The 25,207-nt window shown below is 37.0% G+C and overlaps 1 protein-coding gene across 1 annotated transcript in view; it reads right to left on the bottom strand.

The window, feature by feature from the left end:
* LOC140328542 (probable cation-transporting ATPase 13A4) overlaps positions 1 to 25,207 on the bottom strand; it is a gene marked incomplete at its 3' end in the record, with an annotated part of 42,298 nt that overhangs the window by 3,207 nt on the left and 13,884 nt on the right. Inside the window, 20 exon segments of the mRNA XM_072408226.1 lie at positions 5,440 to 5,594; positions 7,394 to 7,565; positions 8,942 to 9,014; positions 9,501 to 9,597; positions 12,015 to 12,124; positions 12,603 to 12,645; positions 13,730 to 13,809; positions 13,966 to 14,070; positions 14,757 to 14,920; positions 15,522 to 15,646; positions 16,330 to 16,447; positions 16,923 to 17,079; positions 17,847 to 17,936; positions 18,087 to 18,237; positions 18,862 to 18,923; positions 20,895 to 21,083; positions 22,600 to 22,757; positions 24,176 to 24,346; positions 24,652 to 24,783; positions 24,923 to 24,995. Of these exon segments, the coding sequence (XP_072264327.1) occupies positions 5,440 to 5,594; positions 7,394 to 7,565; positions 8,942 to 9,014; positions 9,501 to 9,597; positions 12,015 to 12,124; positions 12,603 to 12,645; positions 13,730 to 13,809; positions 13,966 to 14,070; positions 14,757 to 14,920; positions 15,522 to 15,646; positions 16,330 to 16,447; positions 16,923 to 17,079; positions 17,847 to 17,936; positions 18,087 to 18,237; positions 18,862 to 18,923; positions 20,895 to 21,083; positions 22,600 to 22,757; positions 24,176 to 24,346; positions 24,652 to 24,783; positions 24,923 to 24,995 (2,425 nt within the window).

Raw genomic sequence — 25,207 nt, 5'->3', positions numbered from 1 at the left:
GGGGGATTGGGGTGGGGGGCCCAGTGGCATGGGGGGCCTAGGGGGGGTGCAGGCGGTGCTTGAAGGTTTGAAAGAGGTAGTAAGGTGGTTGGATAAGGGGGAAGGAATGAAGTCGTGGGGGGCGGGGAGGGGTCAAGAAAGGGACAGAAGGGGGTTGCAGCAGGGGAGGGATTGGAGTTAGGGGGATAGTAGCGCTGGAGGGGGGGTGGCAGGGCAGGGGAGTGGCACCCAAGGAGATCAGTTGGGGGGGTGGGGCACGCGGCAAAGGGCGAAGTGTACGTTTGCTTTGAGGGTCCGCTAGGGGCGCATTTGAAGGAGGAAGTCAAGGAACGAACATGGAAGGGTGCGTATGAAGATATTTTTTCATTGCTGCCGCTGGAGAGGTTCAACTTAGACATAGCGGTGGTGGGGGGGGTTGCAAGGAGGACAGCGAGTTGCGTCGGCATCGTTTAATTCCGTGTACTTTTTAAATTGGATGCAGGCGTTTAGTATTTTTTCGAGTGTGCTGGGAGAGAAGCAGCCTGATTTGTGCGCTTCGCTGTTCTGTTATTTGGACACGATCAGGGAAGCTAACAGGATGTTTGGCGGGATTGCTTGGCTGCGTTATGACGAGCAATTCCGGCAAAGAAAGGCAGTTAGGCAGTCGCTGCGCTGGGACCACAAGGACATCGGTCTATGGATGAAATTGATGTCAGGTCCCAGGCTTGGGGGGACGCAGTTTTTTCAAGGGGGGGTCGGCGGTCAACAGGCACCTGGGTCGTCAGCCGGTAGGAAAAAGGGGCTTTGTTGGATGTTCAATGAAGGAGGGTGTAAGTTTGGGGGGAGCTGTAGATTCCGTTATGAATGTGCCGGATGTGGCGGCAATCACGGTCTCTCGAGGTGTTTTAAGGCGGGGGCCGGCAGGGGGGGTGATGGTGGTGGAAAAGGGGGTGACTCCGGTGAGACTCGAAAGGATGCGCCCCTTTTTAGGTAGGTATCCGGACAGGGAGGCGGCAAAGATTTTGGAGGCGGGATTTTCGGTGGGTTTTTGGATTCCTAGTGAGGTAGTTGGTGGTTCCAAGGAGCCTAGAAATTTAAAATCTGCACTGCGATACCCGGAGGTGGTGGGAGAGAAGCTGGCGAAGGAGGTGAGCCTGGGCAGGATGAGTGGCCCATTTTCAGAGCCGCCGCTGGAGGGTTTGGTAGTGTCGCCGTTGGGATTATTGCCAAAAAAGGAGGAAGGTAAGTTCCGCTTGATTCATCATTTGTCCTTCCCGCCAGGCGAATCGGTGAATGATGGGATCCAACCCGAGGCTTGCGCGGTGGTGTATACCTCGATTGATGCGGCTATTGCGTAAGTAAGGGAGTACGGGCGGGGAGCGCTGTTGCTTCCGGTGCCTGCGTTTGCTGGGCTGCAAGTGGGGGGGGGGGGAATATTTTGTTGATCGCTGTCTGCCAATGGGGTGTTCTATCTCGTGCGCGTTATTTGAAAAGTTTAGCACTTTCCTGGAATGGGTGGTAACGGCAGTGGCGGAGGTAGATTCAGTCATTCATTATTTAGGATTACTTTTTTATGATTGGCCCTGTGGGGAGTTCAGTGTGTAGGGTGCTGTTAGCAACATTGCAGCACATGGCGGAGAGGTTTGGGGTGCCACTGGCAGGGGAGAAAACGGAAGGGCCTACAACTGTGTTGACATTTTTAGGAATAGAATTGGACACGGTGGCCATGGAGAGTAGGTTACCGCAGGACAAGCTGTTAGGGTTACGAGCAGAAGTAGGTCTGGCAAGTGGGAGACGCAAGATGCGTTTACAGGAGGTGCAATCCCTGCTGGGTAAACTTAACTTTGCATGCATGGTAATCAGGATGGGCAGGATTTTCTGCAGGCGGTTGGCGGCGGCTACGGCAGGGGTGAAAGCGCCGTCACATTTTGTTAGGTTGTCAAAGGAGGTGAGGGCGGATCTGGAAGTGTGGAAACAATTTTTGGTATTGTGGTTAGAAGGGCCTGTCGGGGTGGTGGATTTGGAATTGTTTACTGATGCGGCGGGGGCCACGGGGTTTGGGGCGTATTTTGGGGGCAAATGGTGCCCAGGTGTGTGGCCTAAGTCCTGGGTGGATGGCGGCTTGGTGAAGGACTTGGTAGTTTTGGAGTTATTCCTGATTGTGCTAGCGGTGGAATTGTGGGGGGAGGAGTTGACTAACAAAAAAGTGAGGTTTCATTGTGATAATTTAGGGGTAGTGCAGGCGGTTTTCGGTGTCCTCAGTCCCGGCGGTCAGACTGATGCAGTATTTGGTGCTTAGATGTATGCAGTATAACATTTTTATTTTTGCACGGCACATTCCTGGGGTGTGTAATGTCATTGCTGACCCATTATCTCGTTTGCAGTGGGACAGGTTTCGCGTGTTGGCACCAGAAGCGGAGCGATGCGGTTGTCCTTGTCTGGAGGTGCTTTGGGGGATTGCGCTGAGATTATCGGAGGTTTGATTCGGAGATCGTTGAGTGAACGAACTTGGGCTGCGTATTCGGCGGTATGGAGGGAATGGGAAGGCTTTTGGGAGCAATTGGCGGGTTTGGGTAGAGAGGGCGATGCGGTGCAGGTGCTAGCGTATTGGCTGGTTCGGGAGTTTATGCGGGGAGTATCAGTGGCGGCGGTCAATAGGTTGTTGGCGGGTATGGCATTTTGGTTTAAATGGCAGGGATGGAAAGTTTTTGGGGGCAATGAGGATAGGGGAATTGGTCAGCCCAACTAAAGATCGCCCTGGGGGTATCCTGTTGAAGGATGTGGTGTGTTCAGGTGACGAGGTGAGTATGTGGATTAGACGGTCCAAGACAGACCAAACAGGGAAGGGTCTTATGGTATGGGTGTTTAGAATGGGGGGAGTCCAGGGTTTGCCCGGTACAGGCAGTGGAGGAGTTGTTGAAAGTTAGACAGGAATGGGGGGGTCCCCTATTGAGGCATGCGGATGGGGCCTTTTTGTCGCAGTTTCAATTCATTGCGGTTTTTAAAAAATGTTTAGGCTTGATAGGGGTGGATGCGGCAGCCTTTTCGTCGCATTCGTTCAGAATTGGGGCGGCTACAGAAGCGGCTAGATCGGGTTTGAGTGAGGAGGCCATTAGAAGGATTGGGCGGTGGGAATCAAGAAGATTTCAACTGTATATTAGGCCTCATATGTTGTAGTGGGGTAGTGGGAGTGAAGGGCATTAGTAAGGTTATTGTGGGGTAGCTGTATTTGTAAGGGGAAGAATAGTTGTTGTTAATTGTTGTTTTGTTTTAGGTGAGCAGCGGTGTCTAGTGTGGATCGTTGGGCACTCCTACGTGTGGTGGGGTGCGTGTAGGGCAGAGGTCAGGCCGGAGGGAAAGAAAACTGGGTTTCCCTAGAGAGCACGTCATCCTTCGATGGATTGGAGTTCGCGGTATGCTGTGGAGCAGGATGGTTCCAGAAATTCGGAGGTGCGCGGCCACGGATAGGCCACCGGATGTTCTGGTAATGCATGCGGGGGGTAACGACCTGGGGTGCAGAGCCATGAAAGGTTTGGTTAGGGATGTGCAGTTGGATTTTTTGCAGTTGCGGGTGGAATTTCCAGGGACAGTGTTTGTATGGTCGGACATCGTAGCTAGGGCCGCGTGGCGAGGAGCGAGATCGGTGGAAGGGGTTAATAAGGCAAGAATTAAGGTTAATAAGGAAGTAGGCAGGTTTGTGGCAAGAAATGGTGGTTTGGTGGTGCGGCACAGGGAATTGGAGGAAGAAACATGGCGTTTTCTCAGGGGAGATGGCAAGCATCTGAATGATGAAGGAACAAACCCATGGTGCCTGGGCTTACAAGATGGGGTGCACAAAGCGATCCGTGTGTGGAGGGGCGCACGGGTGTGAGGTTTCCCGCCCGTGTGCTGTGGCGGTTGAGGTTTGGTGGAAGGTGAGAGTTCTGGTTTAATTAGGGGTAGGGGGCACCCATGGTGGTGGTGAACCCCCTTTAAGTGGTGAAATGTGGAGGCCCCTGAGGTGGTGCTGTACTGCTAGGGGGCCAGAAAGGCATGGCGGTTTTTGGTGATTTTGGAGATGTGGTGGTGCGGCGGACTTCACCTTCCGGACCGCCAACCTAGTTGTTTGTGGGGTGTAAAAGGTTGGTTGTAGTAATAATAGGTTTTGGAAATTAAAGGGTTAAACTATAATTTGTAAAGGGGGGTAGTAAAGGGTTAAGTTATAAAGTTGTTATTTATTGGTTATTATTGTTGTTATTTATTGATGTTATTTATTGTTTACCTGTGTTATTGGTATTAAGTTAATTTTTATATGCGTAATTTTATAAGATGTTGTTAAATGTTAATTTATGGTTTAATAAACGGCTGCTTGCCAGCCACTTTAAATTGCAGAAAGGTGTGGTGTGTTATTTCAAGGTTAAGGTAAGAAGGGGAAGGAGAAGAGGGGCTGGCAAGGAAGGAGGAGAAGAGGTAGGTATGGAGGAGGGGGGGAGTTTGAAAGGGCGAAGGTACGAGCTACCCTAGTCAAGATTTTTTACAATGCTGTGGTATACAATATTTTGTCCTTCTTCTTCTAGTTTAGGTTATTTGTCATACATTATAGGGAGCTATGTTTTAAGGTTTGTTTTTCTTCGTTTTTTTTTATTTTTTTTTTCTACTTTTTTCATAATATTTCTGTTTTTTCTTTGCGTCTCATCATGTTAAACTTTTTGTGTTAATTATTACCGCAGAATTGTTAATGCATTTTGTGGTGTAAACCCCCCTATGATTTCTTCTTCTTTTCTGGTCTAAACTACTAGAATTTTGGTTGTGGTGTTTGTACTGCAACCTCTCCACTCATAACCATGTCACATGCACGGCTCCAAGACTTTTGTAGGGCTGCCCCGACTCTCTGAAATTGCCCTCCTCGTCCAATGTGACTTGTTCCTACTTTCAGCTTGTTTAAAAGATCACTCAAAACCCATTTGTTCCAACTTGCCTACTTCTTTAAAGCTGCCCTGACACTCTGCAATGGTCTTCCACATCCTATTCGGCTTGCTCCTACCTTCTGCTCATTTAAAAGATCACCCAATATACACTTTTTCGGACTTGCCTACCCATCTTCTTCTGTCACTTAAAACCCTCACTACTTCTCACCGCTACATATCTCCTTTCCTATTGAGTTATACTTCCCCCACCACCTAGATTGTAAGCTCTTTTGGGCAGTGTTATCGCCTCCTCCTGTGTCACTGTCTGTATCTGTCTGTCATTTGCAACCCCCAATTTAATGTACAGCGCTGCATACTAGGTTGGTGCTATATAAATATTGTTTATTATTATTGATAATAATAATAATAATAACAACAACTATTTTATGGTTAAAACAACTATTATATTTAAATGTAATGTTTGGGTAACACTTTCTGTTTCATTAATTAAGTTTTCAACATATTTTGAAGATACTGTGGAAGTTACATAAATAATTAAGACATAAATACTTACAGTTTGTATATATTGGTTTTCTGAATGGCTTTCCTTTGGAGAATACAAATGCAACAATTATACAGCTGATTGTGGTTATTGGCCACAAGGTTGTAGTTTCATAGTCTTGATATTCAGAATAGTCCTGCATTGTGATGTTCCCATCTGTGCATGCACTAAATTAGGAAAGTGCATTATTAATACTTATATAAGTATAAAATAAAAAATATATGTTTAATTTCCAAAATAAAACAGTCGATTTGTTTACTATTTTTCAATTATAAAAAATCATGTTGTTTGCATTCAAACACTGTAGGTGGTATAGGGAAATTAGAAGTTGAATTAGGCACTGAAGGCTTTTTGCAACAAAATTCTTTTGTGTACGGATAAAATCCAAGTAGGTTAGTGATCACCGTCAAGTATAGTTTATAAAGAATGTCTAGAGCAAGGTTTCCAAAATGGAATAAAGTTAAAAACTTATTTATTTTATATATAAATATATCTAATGTACCCCACACATTAGATATTAGAAACATTTCGGCCTGCCCCCTTTTATAGGAGTACTCTCTGGGTTCCATGAATGGAGCAGATGACCCTGTGGTCAGCAATGGGTGTACTTTGTTCCCCCACATTTAAAGGAAAAAAGCAGCTTTGTGGTGACATCAGGGATTTAAAGGGATCGTTGATTCTCATATCTATGCTGCATATAAAAACTGGGGACAAATAGTTTCTATCCTAAACTCCCCAGCTATTTCATGGAAAAACTAACCATAAGCATGGAAGTAATCAGGGCTCAGGAATATTTTTACAAAAACTAGAATGCTTGATGAACTAAAAAAAAAATCATAATTTTAAATCTACTTAAAGATAAAAATCAATATTTCTTTATACATAAAGCCTTTGGGTGTTTTGCAGATTGCTTCTCATCACAAGCACATAAATTCTCAACAGGGCTAAATTTCTGAAAAGGTAAGAAAACTCTATAGAAATTAATTTTCCAGTTCATTGGTATGGTATACTCTGGTATTAAGGGATTATTGTACGCAAGGTTAATGAGATTAGCCTATAGTTTTCTGTACAGTTAGTACTAGCGATTTAGTGAATGTTCTTGTAACCTAATTGTCAAAATGAGTTATGTGTGCTTAGGAAACTCATTCATGTGCAAGAGAAATTTTAATTAAAAGAAAAAATCAAAACAGAAACTTTGCATGAACATAGTTGGATAATTAAACTGGACATAAATTTAAGTGAGCATGCACTCTGCAAAGCGAAACTTACCTACTACTTTAGTAAATTAACTGTAAAGGATTTTAGGGTCTGGATGAGGTAAGTGTTTTTGTGTATGTAGGAAGACCACGGGGGTGCCTAATGGTCCTATGAACATTGCATAGTAGTGCCATTCTATTGGCCTTATATGTAACAGGTGTCTGATTTACAAATACAAAGTACTTAGCTTAGTAAGTGCAGTTAAAACTCATTTTGGCTATAATACCCAGTCGGGTGCAAGGAAATCTAACAAAGAGGACTTTCATTTGTAAATTAATAAATGGTTAAAGTCAGCTTTAAGTCAGATTTACTTATTTTAAATAAGCTGGACACATTTCAAAATCTCAGTTTTAATTGGTGTGAACCGTCAACTAATAAAGTGTGTTACATATGCTCCCTGTTCTCTAGCATATCCACCCTTTCTTTGCATATACATGTATGTGGTTATTGCAGTTACTTTGCAAGAAACGTTTTATATCTATGTGTTGCAAGTATTTGACCACAACTTGTTTTCTTCTGTCCTCCAACCCTGCTTCAGTTTGTTCTACTGTTGCCCATTTATAGCACCAAGTGTATACTTAAAGCTCAACCTACACCTTTAATTCTTTTACATTTTGCATTTATTAAAAATGCCCTTATAAGCTCCTTATAGTGTCTATAGGTACCTATAGAAGATAAATGTATTTTCAACCACTTGATATGAACATACCTAAAGTTGGATGTGCTGTACCATGGTTGCTGCTGCACCAGTACAAAGCCACAGGTCTGGATCGCTATATTTAAAAGCACATTAAAGATCACCGATAGCAAAAGAGGTGGTGAGATCAGCTGTGCTGGAGGTCTGTATGGGGCCAGTTTTGGATATGCCTGCGATAAGCTCACTGTAATAGAGAAAAATATTGGGTAACAACAAGTATCATAACAAATGTGATCAAAAATTCAGGGGACCACAATATTTCTGCAGATTATCTGTAAAATGATCTAATTTATTGAGTTCAAGTAAAAGGTCGGCATAAAAGAATACTTTGTAATACACAAAAATGCTTTGTATCACTGTTCTTATACATACTTATACATTCTTCTTCTAATTTATTTAATTTATAGGGCATTTATTATTTCAATTGTTTTATTATATATTTGTACAGAACTGCTGCTAAATTCACAGTTTAATTACTTCTACAAGAAAAAAAAATTCTAAATAACTTATTGGTTTAGCTACAGGGATCAAAATTCTTTGCAAGCCTATTTTCTACTGTTCTTAACAAAAAGTAAAGTGTGACCTGTTTATGGAGGTTCTCAGCTGAATTAAGTAAACAGTTAAAACTCAATAGTGTTTTAAAATTTTATTTCAGAAATTAAGGAAAAAAATCTAGTTTTTAATGACCTAAGATAAATGTTTTCCAGACATTAAAACTAGATTCCAGACAGATATTAACAAAACACCAATGCAATAAATAGCGCACGACCCAAATCTGTTGGGGCAGCCTCTAAGCCAATTAGGTTTCCTGCATTTACATTTACTGAAACGGAGGGGAGAGTAGATCTGATGATCTGATGATAGATGATCTCGCTAGTCTGGTGCTGCCCCCTCACTGACCATTCCAGGTGTACGCAGTGGGGGGATCTAACTGGATTTTTGCAGGCTCCAGTATACAGTTGGTAATTTATTGGTGTATCTCTTTGCCTGGGGTTTGGCTATAATGCATTTTTGTGAAGTATTTAGTGCACAAACTAGAAATGTAAATGGACTGACCATTTACAAAATTCTATATATTAGATATTATTTCAAAAACAACATGTTGTCTTTAGAAAGTAGTAGTATGCAAAATATTCCAAAATATCTGGCAACATGGGACCCTCTCCAAGTTTGTATTTGTAGACAATTATACTATATAGTTGTCTATAAATATATACTATATATAAATATATAGTATATATATTTTTATATAGACCCAACTATATAGTATACATATATACTATATATATACTATATAGTTGGGTCTACTAATGAGTAGAGTGTCTCCAAAAATAAAGACACAAGTCAGAAAAGGAGTGCTATTTACATTTCTTTAGTATAGGCAACGAATAACTGCACTTTACTTTTTATGTAGTTTTCCTTTAATGTTTCATATGTTGGCCTATGCTACTACTATTGTCTTATAGATCCTTAACTGACTAACAGATTGTCACACATACAGGTTTTGCAAGCTTTTTTAAAACTAATAAAAATGATCCTATTTTTAAAAATAAAACATACTTGTTAGGGTGACTAATATTGTAATTCCAACATCCTGAATCAGGTATTGGTAAAGGCCAACTATCTTCAGTTGCTGCAGGATAAAAGAAAGATTTTTAACTGCGTCTTTACTGAAAGAGAGAACAAGTTAGTTATTGTTTAAATAAATTTACTTTAAATAACTTTACAATAAATCACAGTTTAAGAATCATACAGGGGACATTTAATAAGATGTAAGGACATTAAAAAACATCTGGATAGGTGACCCACAGTTTCTCATGAATAATAAATCTATTCTGTAGGAATTTCTTTTGCCCAAGATCATCCATGCTGAAACAAATTATTAGAAGGGGCATTTAGACTAAGAGCTGAATAGTGTTCTAAGGCACCTGCTTCTCCTAACAACCAAAATACAAAATACATTGTAGATAGCATAATTAGGAATGGTTGATTAGAAACATTTTGGATGACCACACTGCTCTGAAAATGAGTATTTGTTATTCTGCACAATTTATTAATCAGGGATTCACTGCAAAACTTACTTGGTAGCCAAGGTCAGACAACAAATCTAATTACTTACCCAATAGAGCAGGAGCAGACAAACAAACTGTATCATGGCGTACAGAGTGACATATTTGAAGACAGCAAATGAACTCACAAGAGCTGCTCGACCTTCCCTTTACAATCAGAAATGGACACAATTTATGTTAGTTTATGTAATGTTTATATTTGTTTATAAGTAGTATCCTAAATGAATTTGCAAGGGCATGAACTCAGAAAGTGGTCAATGGTTTGGCAAATGTGTTGGTTGAGCAGCGTGAAAGTAAAGGTACGTTTAAGTTAGTGTGAAAGCAGTGCAGTTACCACTTCTCAACCACATAATAATTAGCTGTCTACAATCTCATAAGCTTTTCCCCCTAATGGTGGACAGGTGATTTCAGCAGTCCGGGTCTTTGCTTAACCTGTTTGCTCAACTTCCACAAGAGAAAACCAACTGTCAAATGTTTTAAGAAGTATCTGAGGTTGTGGAATCTACTGCAACTTTTGAAAATGCCTGAAACTACCCATATGGAGAACACTCTTTGATAGAGCATTGGAAAAACTGTCAATCAGTGGTTGGTAGGCTGTCAACCACCTCGTAACCACAGCCTTTAAATGCTTACAAAACTGTCCATCTCAACTAGCGCTATAGGAAGTCATTTTTATAGCCCAAATTATGCCTAAGGAATATTATCTGCCCCCCCCCCATAACTTTACTGTACTTCCAATCATTTTTATCATGCATTTATTTATTGCAGTTTTTTGGGATCTTTAAAAGTCCACTAAAAATGTGTCCTCCTTGCCTAGCTCATATAGATCCTTGGTACACAGTGAATATACTGATTGTTTTGAGGTTATACTTGCTGGTAATATCAGATTTTTCTGCATAACCACTTTCACTTTATGTTGGCTAACTAATTGGAGTAAATAGTATGCATTATTCAAGAGGAGTTGTGGGGTCCTGGTACATAAATTGTGATGGAGGATTTTTATAGAAAAGCAAGAGTTGAAGGACTAAGCAGAGGGCTGTGTTCTTTGTAATCCACAAATGATGTGTCCTGCTGACAATGTTTTTTTTCCAGGCAAGAAATTATAGAAAATCCATACCTAAGAGAAACACCAGAAAAATGCATATTTGACTGAATTAGTCTTGGCTAAAAAGTGGCCTTGTTTAAGGCTTAGGGTTTCGTTAGTTTCCCATACAGAGATATATGTTTATACTACTTTTTTTACATATCCACCCTTGGGTAAACATAGTATTTTTGACTGTCCTCCTGGAAAAAATGATTTAAATCTAACTTCAGGTGTAAAACAATATAACCAATTCCACTATGTCACTGAGAGTCCAGAGAAGGGCAACTAAACTAATAAAAGATATGGAGGAGATCAGCTATGAGGAGAGATTAGCTGAACTTATTCTATTCTCCCATGAAAAGAAACATATAAGGGGAGATATTATCACCCTATATGAATATATACATGGTCCATATAGAGAACTCTCTTCCCAACTATTTACTTTGAGATCTTATTAAAAGACAAGGGGGCACTCTTTGTGTATATCCAGATAATGAAAGGACTCTTCACAGTAAGGTCTGTGAAAATGTGGAATAGACTCCCTCCGTAGTAGTTTTAGCAATTTCTATACATCACTTTAAGAAAAAAATAGATGCATTTCTAGAAGCACAGAAAATAACTTGGTATTTAAGTTTTAATGTAATACAACAGAAACTGCTGATCCAGGGAAAATCCGATTGCCTCATGGGGTTAGGATTTTTTTCCCCGAGCAAATTGAACCAAGGTTTATTTTTTCCTTCCTCTGACTTAAGTATGTCTATATGGTTTTATCTGGGATTTGTTATTTCCCTGGTGATTGAACTGAATGGACTGAATGTTTTTTTTTCTAACAGTGTAACTATAATTTTTTTTTAACAAAAAATTAACTTAAATTAAGAAGCTGTGTGTGATAAAAGAGTACATACCATTCAAATTTTACTGTCATGAAAAAATAACTTGCTAAATGAGATCTGTAGAGTCTGAGATGTAGATCTTGGGGATTAGCAATTTCTCTGAGTATTGCACAGACTGACCTTGGAGTAAATTTTCTGAGATGTCCAGATCTGAAATTTTGGCAATGGGCTTGCATGTTTTCCACTGCTTCTGCATATTACCTTAGTCTTTATTAAATAAATAATGACATGGTGTAATATCCAATGTGTTATTGCTCACCTAAGGTATTTACCTTTTTTTATATGTATTTTTATCTATTTACCTAATTTTAGGATGATCTCTAATTTTTCCGATATCCAAACTTGAAAAATTCGGAACTTTCTTGTTATCATGACTGTATATAAATCAAGGGAGAGGGAGAGAGAGAGAGCGCACAAGGGAATGATGAGCACCCAACATTACCAATGCTATTCTATGATGTAATGCACTACTGTAAATAGGGAAGTATATTCAAAGTCATTAATTTTTGATTGATACACCCTACACTGTGATCCAGAAAATATCCAGAAAAATTAAATGATAAAGTGAAATATATAACAACACTTACTTAATCAGCTCAGGAACACATTGAATATTGGTTATTTGTGATGTAAATGGAGAAGCAACAGAAGCCTCTTGTTCGGACAGGGATATTCCAGCATGTGCTACTTTTAAAGCCTTAAATGTAAAACAATATCAAGGTACACAGTCAAATGTTATTAATGTTACATACAGTAAACACTAGTATTCAAAAATTTTCAAAATCTTGCCTTAGGAATTTCCAAGACTTATAAGAAGTTATGACCTAATAGTCCAATCAGGGCCAAATTACGGATATCTAAAACTTACCTTTTGGGTTTTCTAAACCAGTATTATGTTGACATTATCATCGAGCCATCAATAAAAGTACAATGCACTGGGCCTGATTTATTAAAGCTCTCCCAGAATGGAGACGATACACTTTCATTAACGAACCTAAATGATCCAGAAAACATGTAATGGATCTGGTTTAGGAAGGAAAATAGCAAATTACATCCATCCCGGGTTCGCTGGATCACTGTGACAATACTCAAATACCTATTGACTAGCATTAGAATACATTGTGGAAAATTATTCAAGGATCTGAAAATGTACATTTTATTATTTGAGTACTTACTCCACAATCATTGGCTCCATCTCCACACATAGCAACGTAATAACTGCAAGGGAAAAACAATCACAATGTGTTTCTAGTAAGCTGTGCATAGGATGTACAAGAAATAGGCAACTACACAAAAATACATATATTGTGACTTTATCTGTTTGTATATATTTTTACTATATATCCCTCATAAATAAGAAGGCACTAAGCTGCACCTTTTAAATGATAATTCCAGAGGTAATGATATACAATGTTTATAAAAATAAATGAACTACAGGTAGTCCCCGGGTAAAGGACATCTGACATATGAATGCCTCCTAGATACAAACGGGACTGTCCTCTGTGCAGGACAGAGGGAGGATGAGGGAGGGGGCGGTTTGCATAACTTGCAGAAGAAATCTTTATGCTAAACACAGCTGAGGTTGTGGGTGATCCTAGGGGGGTGAGCTCTTCTGCAGCCTCTTGTATCTCTTTAATGACCAAGACAAACTCTGCAGTTGTTTCATTTTGCATATCATAGCACAGCTTGCTCCAGAAGTTAATACATCTCTACAAATTCAACTTAAGAACAAACCTACAGTCTCTATCTCGTATGTAACCCGGGGACTACCAATATATAGCCTTGTAACATGAGAAGCTACAGAACATCTCGTGCACACTTATCTCTGATTAGGTTTCCTACTTTTTTGTGATCTCCACAAACACATACAACACAAATTTAACACAAAGAAGATGAAACTTATATTTGCTGCCTATACCTTAACTGCCAGCGATTGTCTTAACCTTACATAGAAGCCATTCCTGCCTTTAAGTACGTGAGTGGAACTTGAACAGAGCCTACTCTAGCTAATAGGTTTATTATTTGTCCTTGATTTTAACTTTTAATACCACATGAAAAGGCTGGCCTAAAATGTAATTTGAAGCTGAACAGGGAGTAATTTTGCTATATCATAGATGTGAAAAACTACTAAAGAATTAAAAAAGTGACTTTATTCACCTGAGCAGAAGCCTAGTGCAAGGACTCGTTGTCTTCTCCAAATGTACAGGAGATGGCTACAATTTTATTTTTCTACATAGCTTTAAATTAAAAAAAAAACAATAATTGAACAAAGGTTTTTTGTTCAGGAAAATTATAGACTTACTCCATTTTCTGAAATTCTTCTATGAGATTAGATTTTTGTCCTGGTGACATCCTTGCAAAAATGGCACCATTCAGTAGTAGCTGTTTTAAATGAAAAAGGTAGACATAATCCATTCATGTTATGAATATATAACTCATTAACAAACCCATATTACAATGTTCTTTTAATATTATCTAATCAGGCCCCACTATTTATATACACATATATCTATACGAGAAGGCTACAATGAATATTACCTTTGGCAGCAGACTGTAGAAATATTGAACTATGACCTGATAATCTTTTCCAGTCATAGCAAAACAGTAGTTGAACTTTCCATGGTGCTTCTCAATGTCAATGGCCTAATTTAAAAATGTAAGCAAAAATCATGTAATATACTTGACGACAATAGTTTGAGCTAAATAAATGATGCAGCAATGATTTTGTTTCATGCTTGCTTTGTTTTGTTAAAGCATATATTATAGCATTCTTGCAGATGTCTGTGTCTGTGGGGGAACTCTTGAAAAAGACTTCACAGAACCCCTGCTGTGATTACTATATCTACAACTCACAGTACATTAGTGTTGTTGGTTAGTGGGAGGAATTCCTCTTATTTTATTGGCCAGTGGAAAGAATGCCACCCTTACAGACAGGCACAATTTGCTCATTGCTGAAGGAACACCTAGCAACCTCTGGTGGAATTTAGGGTTCCACAGAACCCTGGGTAAAAAACCACACAAGTCTACTAAAATCTCATTGCTAATAACATTTCGAAGAATTATCCATAGTTACTGACCTACTCCATACATATAAACATTTGCATATTAAAAAATCCTTTAAAAAAATGGTCAACTCACAATTTTTTTCTGTAAGAAAGACACAGCCTAATCATAGATTTATTACTGTACAATATTAGAAAACAAGTGATTTCTGTATTTCCCCTTTACAGGTATTAGGAAACCACTGCGTTATATAAACAATCTGTTTGATAAACATGCTATTTTATAAATGTATTTCAAAAAAATAATAAAAAAGTCAACTATCTTACTGTGATTTCAGTTTTTTCGCCATTGAAACTTTCCATTTGTTTCCATGTAATGGAGGCAGGACAGTCTTTTGTTGGCTCACATGCTTCAATTAGGATAACCCTTATATTTTTTTGAACAATGCCAGAATTGCGGGCTACGGTTATTGCTGTTTGAAGATTATCACCTATGACAGAAAAGTAAAGGTATTTGGTTTTAGAACATTTTTGTACCTAAAAAAACAGGTTTAGTTCTGCTTCAGGAAACTAACACAAACTACATTAATTGTACATACTAACTGTGCTTATTGTGATGTATTTATTCCTAATTTAAATTCATATGAAGACTTTTGACTTGCATTGATTTTGAAAATAAAACTGTGCTTACCCAGTTTATAAGTAAAAATAAAAAACAATTAAAAATGTAAATGATTAAACATAGGGCAACCATTCACATTTCTGTTGATTAAGGCAGATAAAAATGGTTTATTGTTGGCTCCCAACCACCATATCCTAAAATGTAAATATCTTAAACCTATGTCTCACCTCAGTCTCAATACATTTTATCAAACCACACTACAGGTTGTATTAAGGTTAAGGACATACTATATGTGACACCCTATTAAAGTATTTGTACAATCATGCTATAGTAAATACATAGTTGCAAGCTTATCATACACTGTAAATGTGGTTAATTGGTAAAAATGACCAATCGACAAATAAAATAACACAACATTTTATATATTTTATCAGTAATCATTTGTTCATGGAGACAAAAACTACAGGTACCTGTAATCATCACAGTCCTTATTAAGGCATTGTTCATCTCATGTAATACAGGACTTGTCTCTGGTTTTAATCGATTTTCCAATATCAGAAGTCCAATAAAGAAAAGTTCAGATTCTACCTCTTCTCTTTTTTTTTTTAAAGAGAAAACAACAAAGGAAAATACTTAATATTTAATAAAAAATTTTTTTACATATATAAATACATGCCAATGTCAATTAAAGAGAAAGCATTTGAAGGGTGTTCACCAGAAAAAATGTATTATTTATAAAATGTGCTCATTTGTAAAAGTGTTCAACTAAAAGTATATATTATGTAATGAATTCTACTTTTGCATTTTTTTGTTTAATTTGCCATTTAAAACTGCTATCAACTTGATGAACACATAGGTAGCAAAATATTGTTTCCACATTATAACTGGAGAACACTATAGACCACAATTGGAATCAGTGAAGGTAAACCTGTTTTTGCAGCTGTTTATCACTTTAGAAAGTAGCAAACAATAGAAATAATGGAAAACATGTTTTTTTTTCAAAGTAAGTATTCAGTTTATTGTTTAATTTTTTATATTAGCAAAAATAGTGATTACATTTATAAAAAAAAATGTATGCCAATTTTGACAACAATGTTTAATATGAATTATATATTTCTGAGATCACTACATTTTATTTTAATTTCCAAATGAGTTGTGTTGCTCAATGCAGCTTGTGACTCATTTAATTACTCACCTCATGTCCACACCTTAATATCTTCAAGTCTCATAAAACACAGCAATAACAAAAGATCAAAATAAATGTAAAACATTTCTTACCGTGTATAACTCTCGGAGGTCAGATCTTTAGTTTGTTGTATTGTTTTATATGCCAGGCCAATCACTCGGAAACCCTGCAATGTGTATCGCTGAAGTTCATCAAAGAAATCCTCAGGAACTAAAGACAGAAATATAAACTTTGATTTTCTTTACTTCTTTACCACAGCTTCTCTAATGATTTTTATGAACTATTTGCATACACAATATATGATTTAGTTGAACTTTACTTTACTTTAAATAATTTTTTTTTTGTACCTACCAAACTATAAAAGGAAGGTATCTATTTATTAGTAATTTGCTCTGCTTGTTTTGGGCCAACATTTGAATTTTACTCATTCATACTATATTTGACAGTGGTTTTCGCCCATTTTAAAATCATATACACTTAAGATTTGCCACCTTCAACCATGTTTGCCAGCATAAAATAGAAATAACATTTGTACATTTAAAATTATTATAAAATTAATCTGAACAAAAAAGACATCTAAAATCATGACCGACCCAACTTATGGACATGTGAATGACTGTATATTAATTAGTATATGTCAATATTATTAGGGTTTGCTTTATGCCATACACTTGATTCATCATACCTGATTCAGGACAGCAAAACCTTATGACCATTTCTGGGGCTCCCTTCATGAAAACCAGATGTTCCTCATTTCCACTGACTTGAGATATCACAGACATACGCTGGAGGCTGGAGGAGAAGGGAAACTGTTGTAGAATGGTAAGGCCATCCACTGAAACCTGTAAGAAAAACAACTACAGTAAATCATGTAATAAATCACCTAAAATTCATATTGCTATTACAAAAAAAGTGTGATGCACATTTAAGCTGCCAGATGGCATAACCCTGGTAAAATATTATCAAAGCTACAACCTTCTCTGTAAAAAGAAATCATTATGGTTCATTCATGAAAAATGGCAATAAGATGGATAGTTGTACCTCTTATTTAGCAAACTATAAAGCAGTTATTTAAAGTGTCATGTGGGGTGCTATTGTGCAAGTAACAATAAAGTTTTTTTAATTCTGGAAAAAAAGGAGTTGTGATGCTCCAATAAGTAGCATCACAACAACTTTTGTACTTATTTTTATACTATTTGCATAAAAACATTAAGTATTAATGTCACACGGTTGCATTCTATTATGATGTTTATATCTGGCTGGATATTGATCTGTAAAATAATACAAACTTTATACAATATACATATAATTTTGTACTTTGATTATAAATAACATTTTAATCCTGTCAGTAGAATTTGAAGTATAGTATAGATATATAAAGAGGTTTGAGAAGCGAGTAAGTGTAAGTTTAAGGGACTGTATTGACAGATTCTTGTTGCCATCACAGGTTTTTCATGCCTTTTCATACAAGTATAGGGTAATATAGAAGCATGTCAAATGCAGGTCAGAGTGAGGTCAAATAGAGATCGAGTATAGCTGTCAAGGAATCTCGAATGGATTGGAAGTATCTCAAAGTAATGTTACTTGTACAGACCCAAAGCTTACTTACCGCACCAAAAGCTGGTCTTGGCTTTACAGTAAGATAGTGTTTTCTTCTAACCTCCTCACAACTATCCACTTGGGATGACTCATCTATTTCCTGTAGAAATAAGAACTTTCTATTTTTGCTAATCATAAAATAAATAAAAAATAATTCCTCTATGTAAACAAAATAATCCTTGAATAAACATTTAATTTAGATATTCTTGCAAGGGAAATTCCACATTGAAACATTGATCTGTATTTTTACCCAGTTTGTTCCTTCAAACATTTTCAGGTCCAGAGGATCACCCTGAATCTTTCCATCAAGCATAATCAGTGAGTGGCAACAGGCCATTGCCCCTAGAAGTGGGCTCCAGGGCAAACCTTTTTCAGTTGTAAACATGTGAACTCCCTGAAATCTAAGCAAAAGGGTTAGTCAAATGGGTAGGTAGACATTTAGGTTTTTATAGCATAATGTGCTGTTTTGTACATACTTCCTACTAGTATACCCCGCCCCTGTGCTGTAGCTTTAGTTAAAAAAAACTATGTAACTGAAATTTCAGTCATGTCCTTCTTTCCTTTTTTTTCCTCTAGGCTGTAAATATTAGGTTCCTATAGTATACCCTGATATTTTTTTATCTCTCAGACCTTGAAATTTTTTTGTGGCCCATCTCTAGTCTGGACTTCTGTCTTAACAATATTTTTTTGTATCTGAGATCTTCACGATTATAGACAAAATTCTGAAAATGTTCAACTTATATATACATTATGGTGGATTTAATTATCCCTCAAACTAATAATCCCCCTATTTGTATTTGATTTCTTTGATGTCTGGTCAAATTGTTAGCTCATATCACTTACCAGCAGATTAAATAGAAATAAATCTAGTAAACAACTATTTACAGGTCTCTTTTGAGAATGAATCTCACTACACTCAATTCATGGGAGAAACAAATTTAAGAACAATAGCATGAGATCTTACTAAAATAGTGTACTGTGAATGAGTAGACATTTAATAAAGCATTACATGTAAAAATACAAACCTGCCCTCACTGGAGGGGGAAACACCCCATAAATCAAGTCCATCTTCTGTTAAAGTGCCAGTCTAAAGAAAAAACAATGGTCAAAGTATTAGACATACCATGCACATGAAATTGAAAGAAATGTCAGATTTATTTGATATATTATTTAATTTATTTTCAGTCACTTCTTTCTATACCATGTAATAATCAGACAATAGACTGCTGCCCTCACAATGCTATAAATTTAGTGTACTACACTGATCCGTATAGTACTTTTTGCACCATTGTTAGAACACCATGATGTTGTCAGAGGGTCAGTCAAACATTTTTGCAGCTGATTTACTATTGTAGTTAGGTGTTTTATTGACTAATTCCAAAAACTTTTTAAAATTAGCATTAGTTAGAAATTTTTGAATAAATACATTTCCTATTCAGTAAATAAATAATAGTTACATAGCCCATCAAGTTCATGATCAGTAAATAAAATAAAAAAAACTATTTGTTTTTTGGCTATAAAAAACAAAAAAAAAAAAAACTATTTGGCTATAATTTTTTCATAAAGCTATGTTCAGACTTGTGGTTTCCTATAGCTGTACATCTGCAAATTCCCATTTTCAACCAGTACTCAACTGCCCCCCTGGTTATTAAAGCAAATTGGAGTGAATGTTGTGCCGTTGCAGGGCAGTTTTTAGAATCTCTATGCAGCGTCTCATTGTGATCTGCTGCTGAACCACTTCTATAAACTTTAATAAGAATGCTACTGTATCTATTGCCCAATGACAGCATGTTACCCATAATTCTATGAGACATGTGGCAGGAGATCTGCAACTATGCACTAGAGTATTCAGTAATCATTCATGGATGCATGCCAACACCTCCTCCTTACCACTCCCATGTATTTAATTTCATCTGGTTGTTAATCACCTGTTTGGAATAAGCCTAACTGTGACAAAGGTTTGAAACTAACTGTGAAAATGGTGGTTAAAGCTTACTTTACACAACCTTTTTGCTAAATGTTGCTATCATCTTGACATTAAGTCGGTCCTAAAAATAACATAATACCCAAAATGAGGATAAGAATGGGAGTGCTAATACTGTCAACCAATAAAGAACTTTTCTTAAAACACTGCTATTATCCTACCATATCCCCAGCTGTGGAAGTTGGAAAGAAAGGTTTTAGGTGGCTTTGTAAGAAACATAATCACCGGGGATCCTACTAAGAGTAACCATATATTTAATGTAATTTGTATGAATGTTGTCCCAATGTATTTATTGCTCCTTGTTTTATCTGCTGCATTTTGAATAGAAGAGGACATAATAATTTGTTTTAATAGGTAAAGGCAGCAAACATAGATAATTTGTTCTATGAGAAAATAATGGACCAGGTTGTTTTAATACTGCTGCTTTTGTTTTACCTGAGATAACCCAGCAGCAGGTGTGTCTGCCAAACCTCATGCCATCACGTGTACCTGGGCACACCATACAACAAAAATGCACAATTGTTGTGTTTTGTTCAGTTACATTAGGTTCATCACAGTTGACCACCTTTCCATGAATTCTTTCTTGAGATTACAGAACAAGAATTCAGCTGTTCATAGAAAAGGTAATCTATCAACCTTTATCACAAATTAGACTGTGTTAAGGAAATGTGACTATGGTAGGGACAGATTGTGAGCCCCATTGAGGGACAGCTAGTGACATGATTACGGACTTTAAAAAGCCCTGCGTAATTTGAATGCACTATATAAATACTAGATAGAAATAATAAATAGTGAATTACACCTGAACCTTATTGGTTATTTTAAAGGTAATAAAAAACAAAACACATTTAAATTATGCTGGCCTCAAATACCATGATTTACTAGTAATGTCACTCAATTTTAACCACCATTTAATGACGCAGAACAGTCCAATAGATCACAACAACGTACAACCAATACAAGATAAGTTATTTGTGTTAACAGGATCTGCTGGTAGTATAATATTTATAATAAAATAAGAAATATTGCAGAAGTAAAGATTGTGGAGGTGTTCATATTTTAAGTTGTTCTTACTTTATCAAAACAAACCAGGTTTATTCTTCCACACACGTTGATCCTTTGGGGACTGATACAAAATATTCTTTTCTTTTTAAGCCGCTTCTGGGCATACATAATGCCTGTTGCCACTGCAGCAGGAAGGACAGGAGGAATGGCAACTGTGATAGCAATGAGTGACTTGACAATAATATCCCTTACAGTTCCCTAGTGAAAAAAAAATAAAAAATAAAGTGATTACTGATACCAGCATTGATGTGGACATACAGTACAGGCAGTCCCTGGGTTACATTGGAGATAGAAACTGAAGTTGAATCTGCATGTAAATTTGAACAGGTACATTATTTTATTATATGCAAATAGGACAGATCTTTGTTTCAACATATTTATAGGCAGTGAGGTGTCAATGACAAAATCCTCACTGTGAGTTAATCACATAATGCATGTTATGCAAAAAAAGAACAGCAGCAGAGCTGATGCTACAGATCAGCTCAGCTCTTAAGATCACCCACAACCTCAGCTGTGGTTAGCAAAAGATTTCTTCTGCAAAACATGCAAACCGCCCCCATTCTCCCCATCAAGCCTTCGTCCTGCACACGAGTGAGCAGGGAAGCTCGTATCTAGGATGCGTCCATATGTCGGATACCCTTAAAAGCGGCCAATATTCTTACTAAAATACCATTTGCTACTAAAATGTTAGAATAACAGGACAGATTAACAAAGACAGTTTTTACATACATTATTAAACTTTTTTTTCTCATTTCTCTTGTTAAACAAAATGTGTGCTATAAAACATCACTTGTGATGCCTGATAAACCACCAAATTTTACTTTTTTTGCAAATATTTCACTTAGACATATTCTTGAGAGGATGACTGTGAGAGGTACCGGTAAATCAAAAAATTAGAGTGTGCTATCTGTGACTTGCTTTGAAGGCAACAAAGTTGGCTCAGTGGCTAGCACTACTGTCTTAGCCGAATTAGGTCAAAGGTTTGAATCTTGGCCAGGACATCTGCAAGGAGTTTGTATGTTCCCTGTGTTTGCATGGGTTTCATCCCAAAAACATGCATTTAGATTGTTTGGCTTCCTGTTCAAAGTTCACCTTAGACTTTGTTCTTTGACTATGGAAGGGAAATTTGATCATGAGCCTTACATATTATTACTTATTATGTAAGTATAAATCATTAGCCCTGTGTTACGCATAGGCATGTTATTGACAGCACATATGAATTCTTTGCCAAGGTAGCTGCACCAAAAGTAAAAATTAAAGATTTTTTAACGTTGATCTACACACAGACAGGAACCACTTTATCGGTTCTTATATCTATTTACTGAGCTGCTGTTTTTCTAAGCATTTGTGTCTTAGTCAAGATTGGCTTTTACTATAGCAGGTTTTAAAAGTACCAAAAAAATGATGGCAAATTCCAGGATAAGATATATACATGCCACATAATATGGGGGGGGTCTATTTATAAAGAAGTAAATCTGATTTTCAATAAATATTTTCTGGTAGGGAGTTAATAACTGCCATTACAAAAAGGACCTGGACCAAATAATTTTTCATAAGTGTCAGGTTCACTGTTTTATAAATAGACCCTCATGTTTTACCTGATATGTGTAAATCTTATTTTGGGTAATAATTAAATTTCCTATGTGAAAAATTTTATATTTGAAGGTATTGGAAGTTTTGGAAATGCAAAAACATTTAGTAATCATTTACTTACCCCTTTAACTGAGAAAAGTATCACAGAGTATATGAATCCAATAATAGCTATAACAACAAGGCACATCAAGAACCTAAATGCGTCCCTATACAGCTTGAAATTCATAGGCTTAGGATACAGAATGGATCGCACCATATCACCTTTAGCTGTGTTGAACCCTAAAAGTAAAAGAATAGAATAATTAGGAAAATGTTAATAGGCAGACACCAGTGTCATTCTGCCAACCTTGGTGCAAAGGGCATTTGCAGACCATGCAGTGATTCTTAAGAATAAACAATTTTAACGGAGCACCAGATACCCACAGGCACCCATCTAAACTTCTATTAATATTAAAATAAAAGTGTAAAGTCCAGCTGACTCATAGTTGGCTTTAAAACTTGGCTTTTTCTCTTCATGACTGCAGATAAATATCTTATATGTAACACTCTTGTTGTCAGCTAAATAAATGCATTATTGATAACTGTTCTAAGTATTGTTCAGTTTTGAAATAGAAAATAAATTTGAAGCCACGGTAGATGTGAAAAGTTTATAAATTAGTATGCTCCAAGATGCATAAGATGCGAACACCCGGTGTATAGCCTAAACCTAGGATGCAAAGTGCTTAACAATGATAAATAGATTATTAGATTAGAAATAGAGAAAGATATATAAATAGAAATAAATTATTTGCAAAAAAATAACTTAAAAGCTAGGGGTAAAGCCCAGGGTAACTTTTTGCAAGGGGGTAATGTGCATTGGAATGTAGCTCATTAGCATGCTTTTTCAACTATTTTATTTCCGTGTCAATAGCAATATCCTTTTAAATGTCACAATTTAATGAATGCACTAATTACATTCAGAAATGCCTATTGAACTGCATGGTATGTGGGCAGAAATTATTAAAGCTAAATCAATTGAAATACCTACTTGGAATTCCTGATTGACCAGAAAAAGGGGGCACAGCAAGCTTGTGTCCCTCCCTTGGACATACCCGACTCCCATGTTCCCTCAACAATGGGATCCATCCCCTATTTTAGGGACATGGCCTAATCCCAAAAACTGCTTTCTAAATGGGAATGGGAAATTGTGGGAGTCTATAGACTTGGACTTAAAAGAATTTGGAAACCCCCCTTAAAGGCGGTCCTAGATAGCTATACCCTGATGATAGGTCGAAGGAAACATAATGCTCCTACCCATTCCCTAAAAGAGTAAGGAACTTAAAAAATGAAAAAAAAAAAAAAAACATGCTAACACTGTCAAAAAATGATTTTTATTTATTTTTTTAAAACAAATCATATATGCCCTTTTTTAAATATTTTTGCTTATGTCCTCAGGAGTAAATCTGCAATAACAATGTCATCTAGTGATATAAATCCATGCCAATCTCGTCAAGTTGCAACTCCAATGTTTACTTGCCACTAAAAAGACAAAAATCCTAGGACTTCCCTATGTAAATACAGCACTGACCAGTGTACTCACATTTGCGGCATTTGCAGCTGAAACTGATTGATTTAATGAATCAGCACTGGTTGAAGCTACCATTGACAGTTTTAGTCAAATCACACAAAACCATTTTTTATAATCATGCAGAGCATACCAGTTTGCAGTACAACTGCTGTAGCATGAGAAGATCCAGATGGTGTTGCCTGAATGACCTCAGTACCACAATATAACACGTGTCTCTTGTAATCTTCCCCACTATGTACTTTCCATGGGAGGCAATCTGTAGCATTGTCAAGGTGTGTTTTTGTGACTGGAATGCTCTCTCCTAAAGAAATAAAATAGGTGTTATACAACAGATTAAATTGGTTTACTATTCATTTAATCAAATGTTTTAACATATAAGAGAAGATATACATTACTTTTCTCATTTACACCAAGTGACACTTATTTACACTGGGTCACTTGGTGTGTATATACAAGGCACAGTTAAAGGCAGTCACTACCCTACTTGATTAATGTTAATCTGTAAATTGTACCTTAGCTTTTGGACATGTCCATGCATTCACCTGTACTTGTTTGCAATAGAAAACAACACCATTAAAACCTCCTGCATGAATACATTTTAATTACCTGTTAGCATGCCTTCATTGACAATGCAACTTCCACTTAGCAGAATGCAATCACATGGAAGAAAGAACCTTGTTCCTGTAAGAACAATCAAATCACCGGGAACCAAATGCCTTGATTCCATATCTTCATTGCCTGTAATAACATACACCAAAACAAGGAAGAACTGTGTATTACCTTTAACTATCTAAGGACAAGTTTAGCTTTAGCTGATTATGCAAATGTTGCCTTACTTATAAATAGCCCCATTAGTCAAGCCTGCAAATTTACTTACACCCATCACTGGTGTGAACGGTGACCACTGAACTGTTATTAGATTCTACCAGCTGATGTAGTTTCACGGATTGCTATGCAGAAAAAGAAGAACATAGAAACTGGTTACATTTCTGTCAAATATATAAACATTAGCTTAATATAAGTAATTATGTCATTGGAGTTAAAATATTAGGTATATTGTAAGGTATGACAGGATAATAGTAGTTAGAAAAATAATCCATTTAAACCCCAATATGCAATTTGCTCTATTTGGTTCCTAAGCAGTAAAACCGTAGGAAAAAAT

This window comes from Pyxicephalus adspersus, chromosome 4 (assembly GCF_032062135.1).
Source record: "Pyxicephalus adspersus chromosome 4, UCB_Pads_2.0, whole genome shotgun sequence".
In the NCBI taxonomy this organism is placed as follows: domain Eukaryota; kingdom Metazoa; phylum Chordata; class Amphibia; order Anura; family Pyxicephalidae; genus Pyxicephalus; species Pyxicephalus adspersus.
Note: the sequence above shows the minus strand (reverse complement) of the source record. Positions and strands in the feature narration are given on the sequence as shown.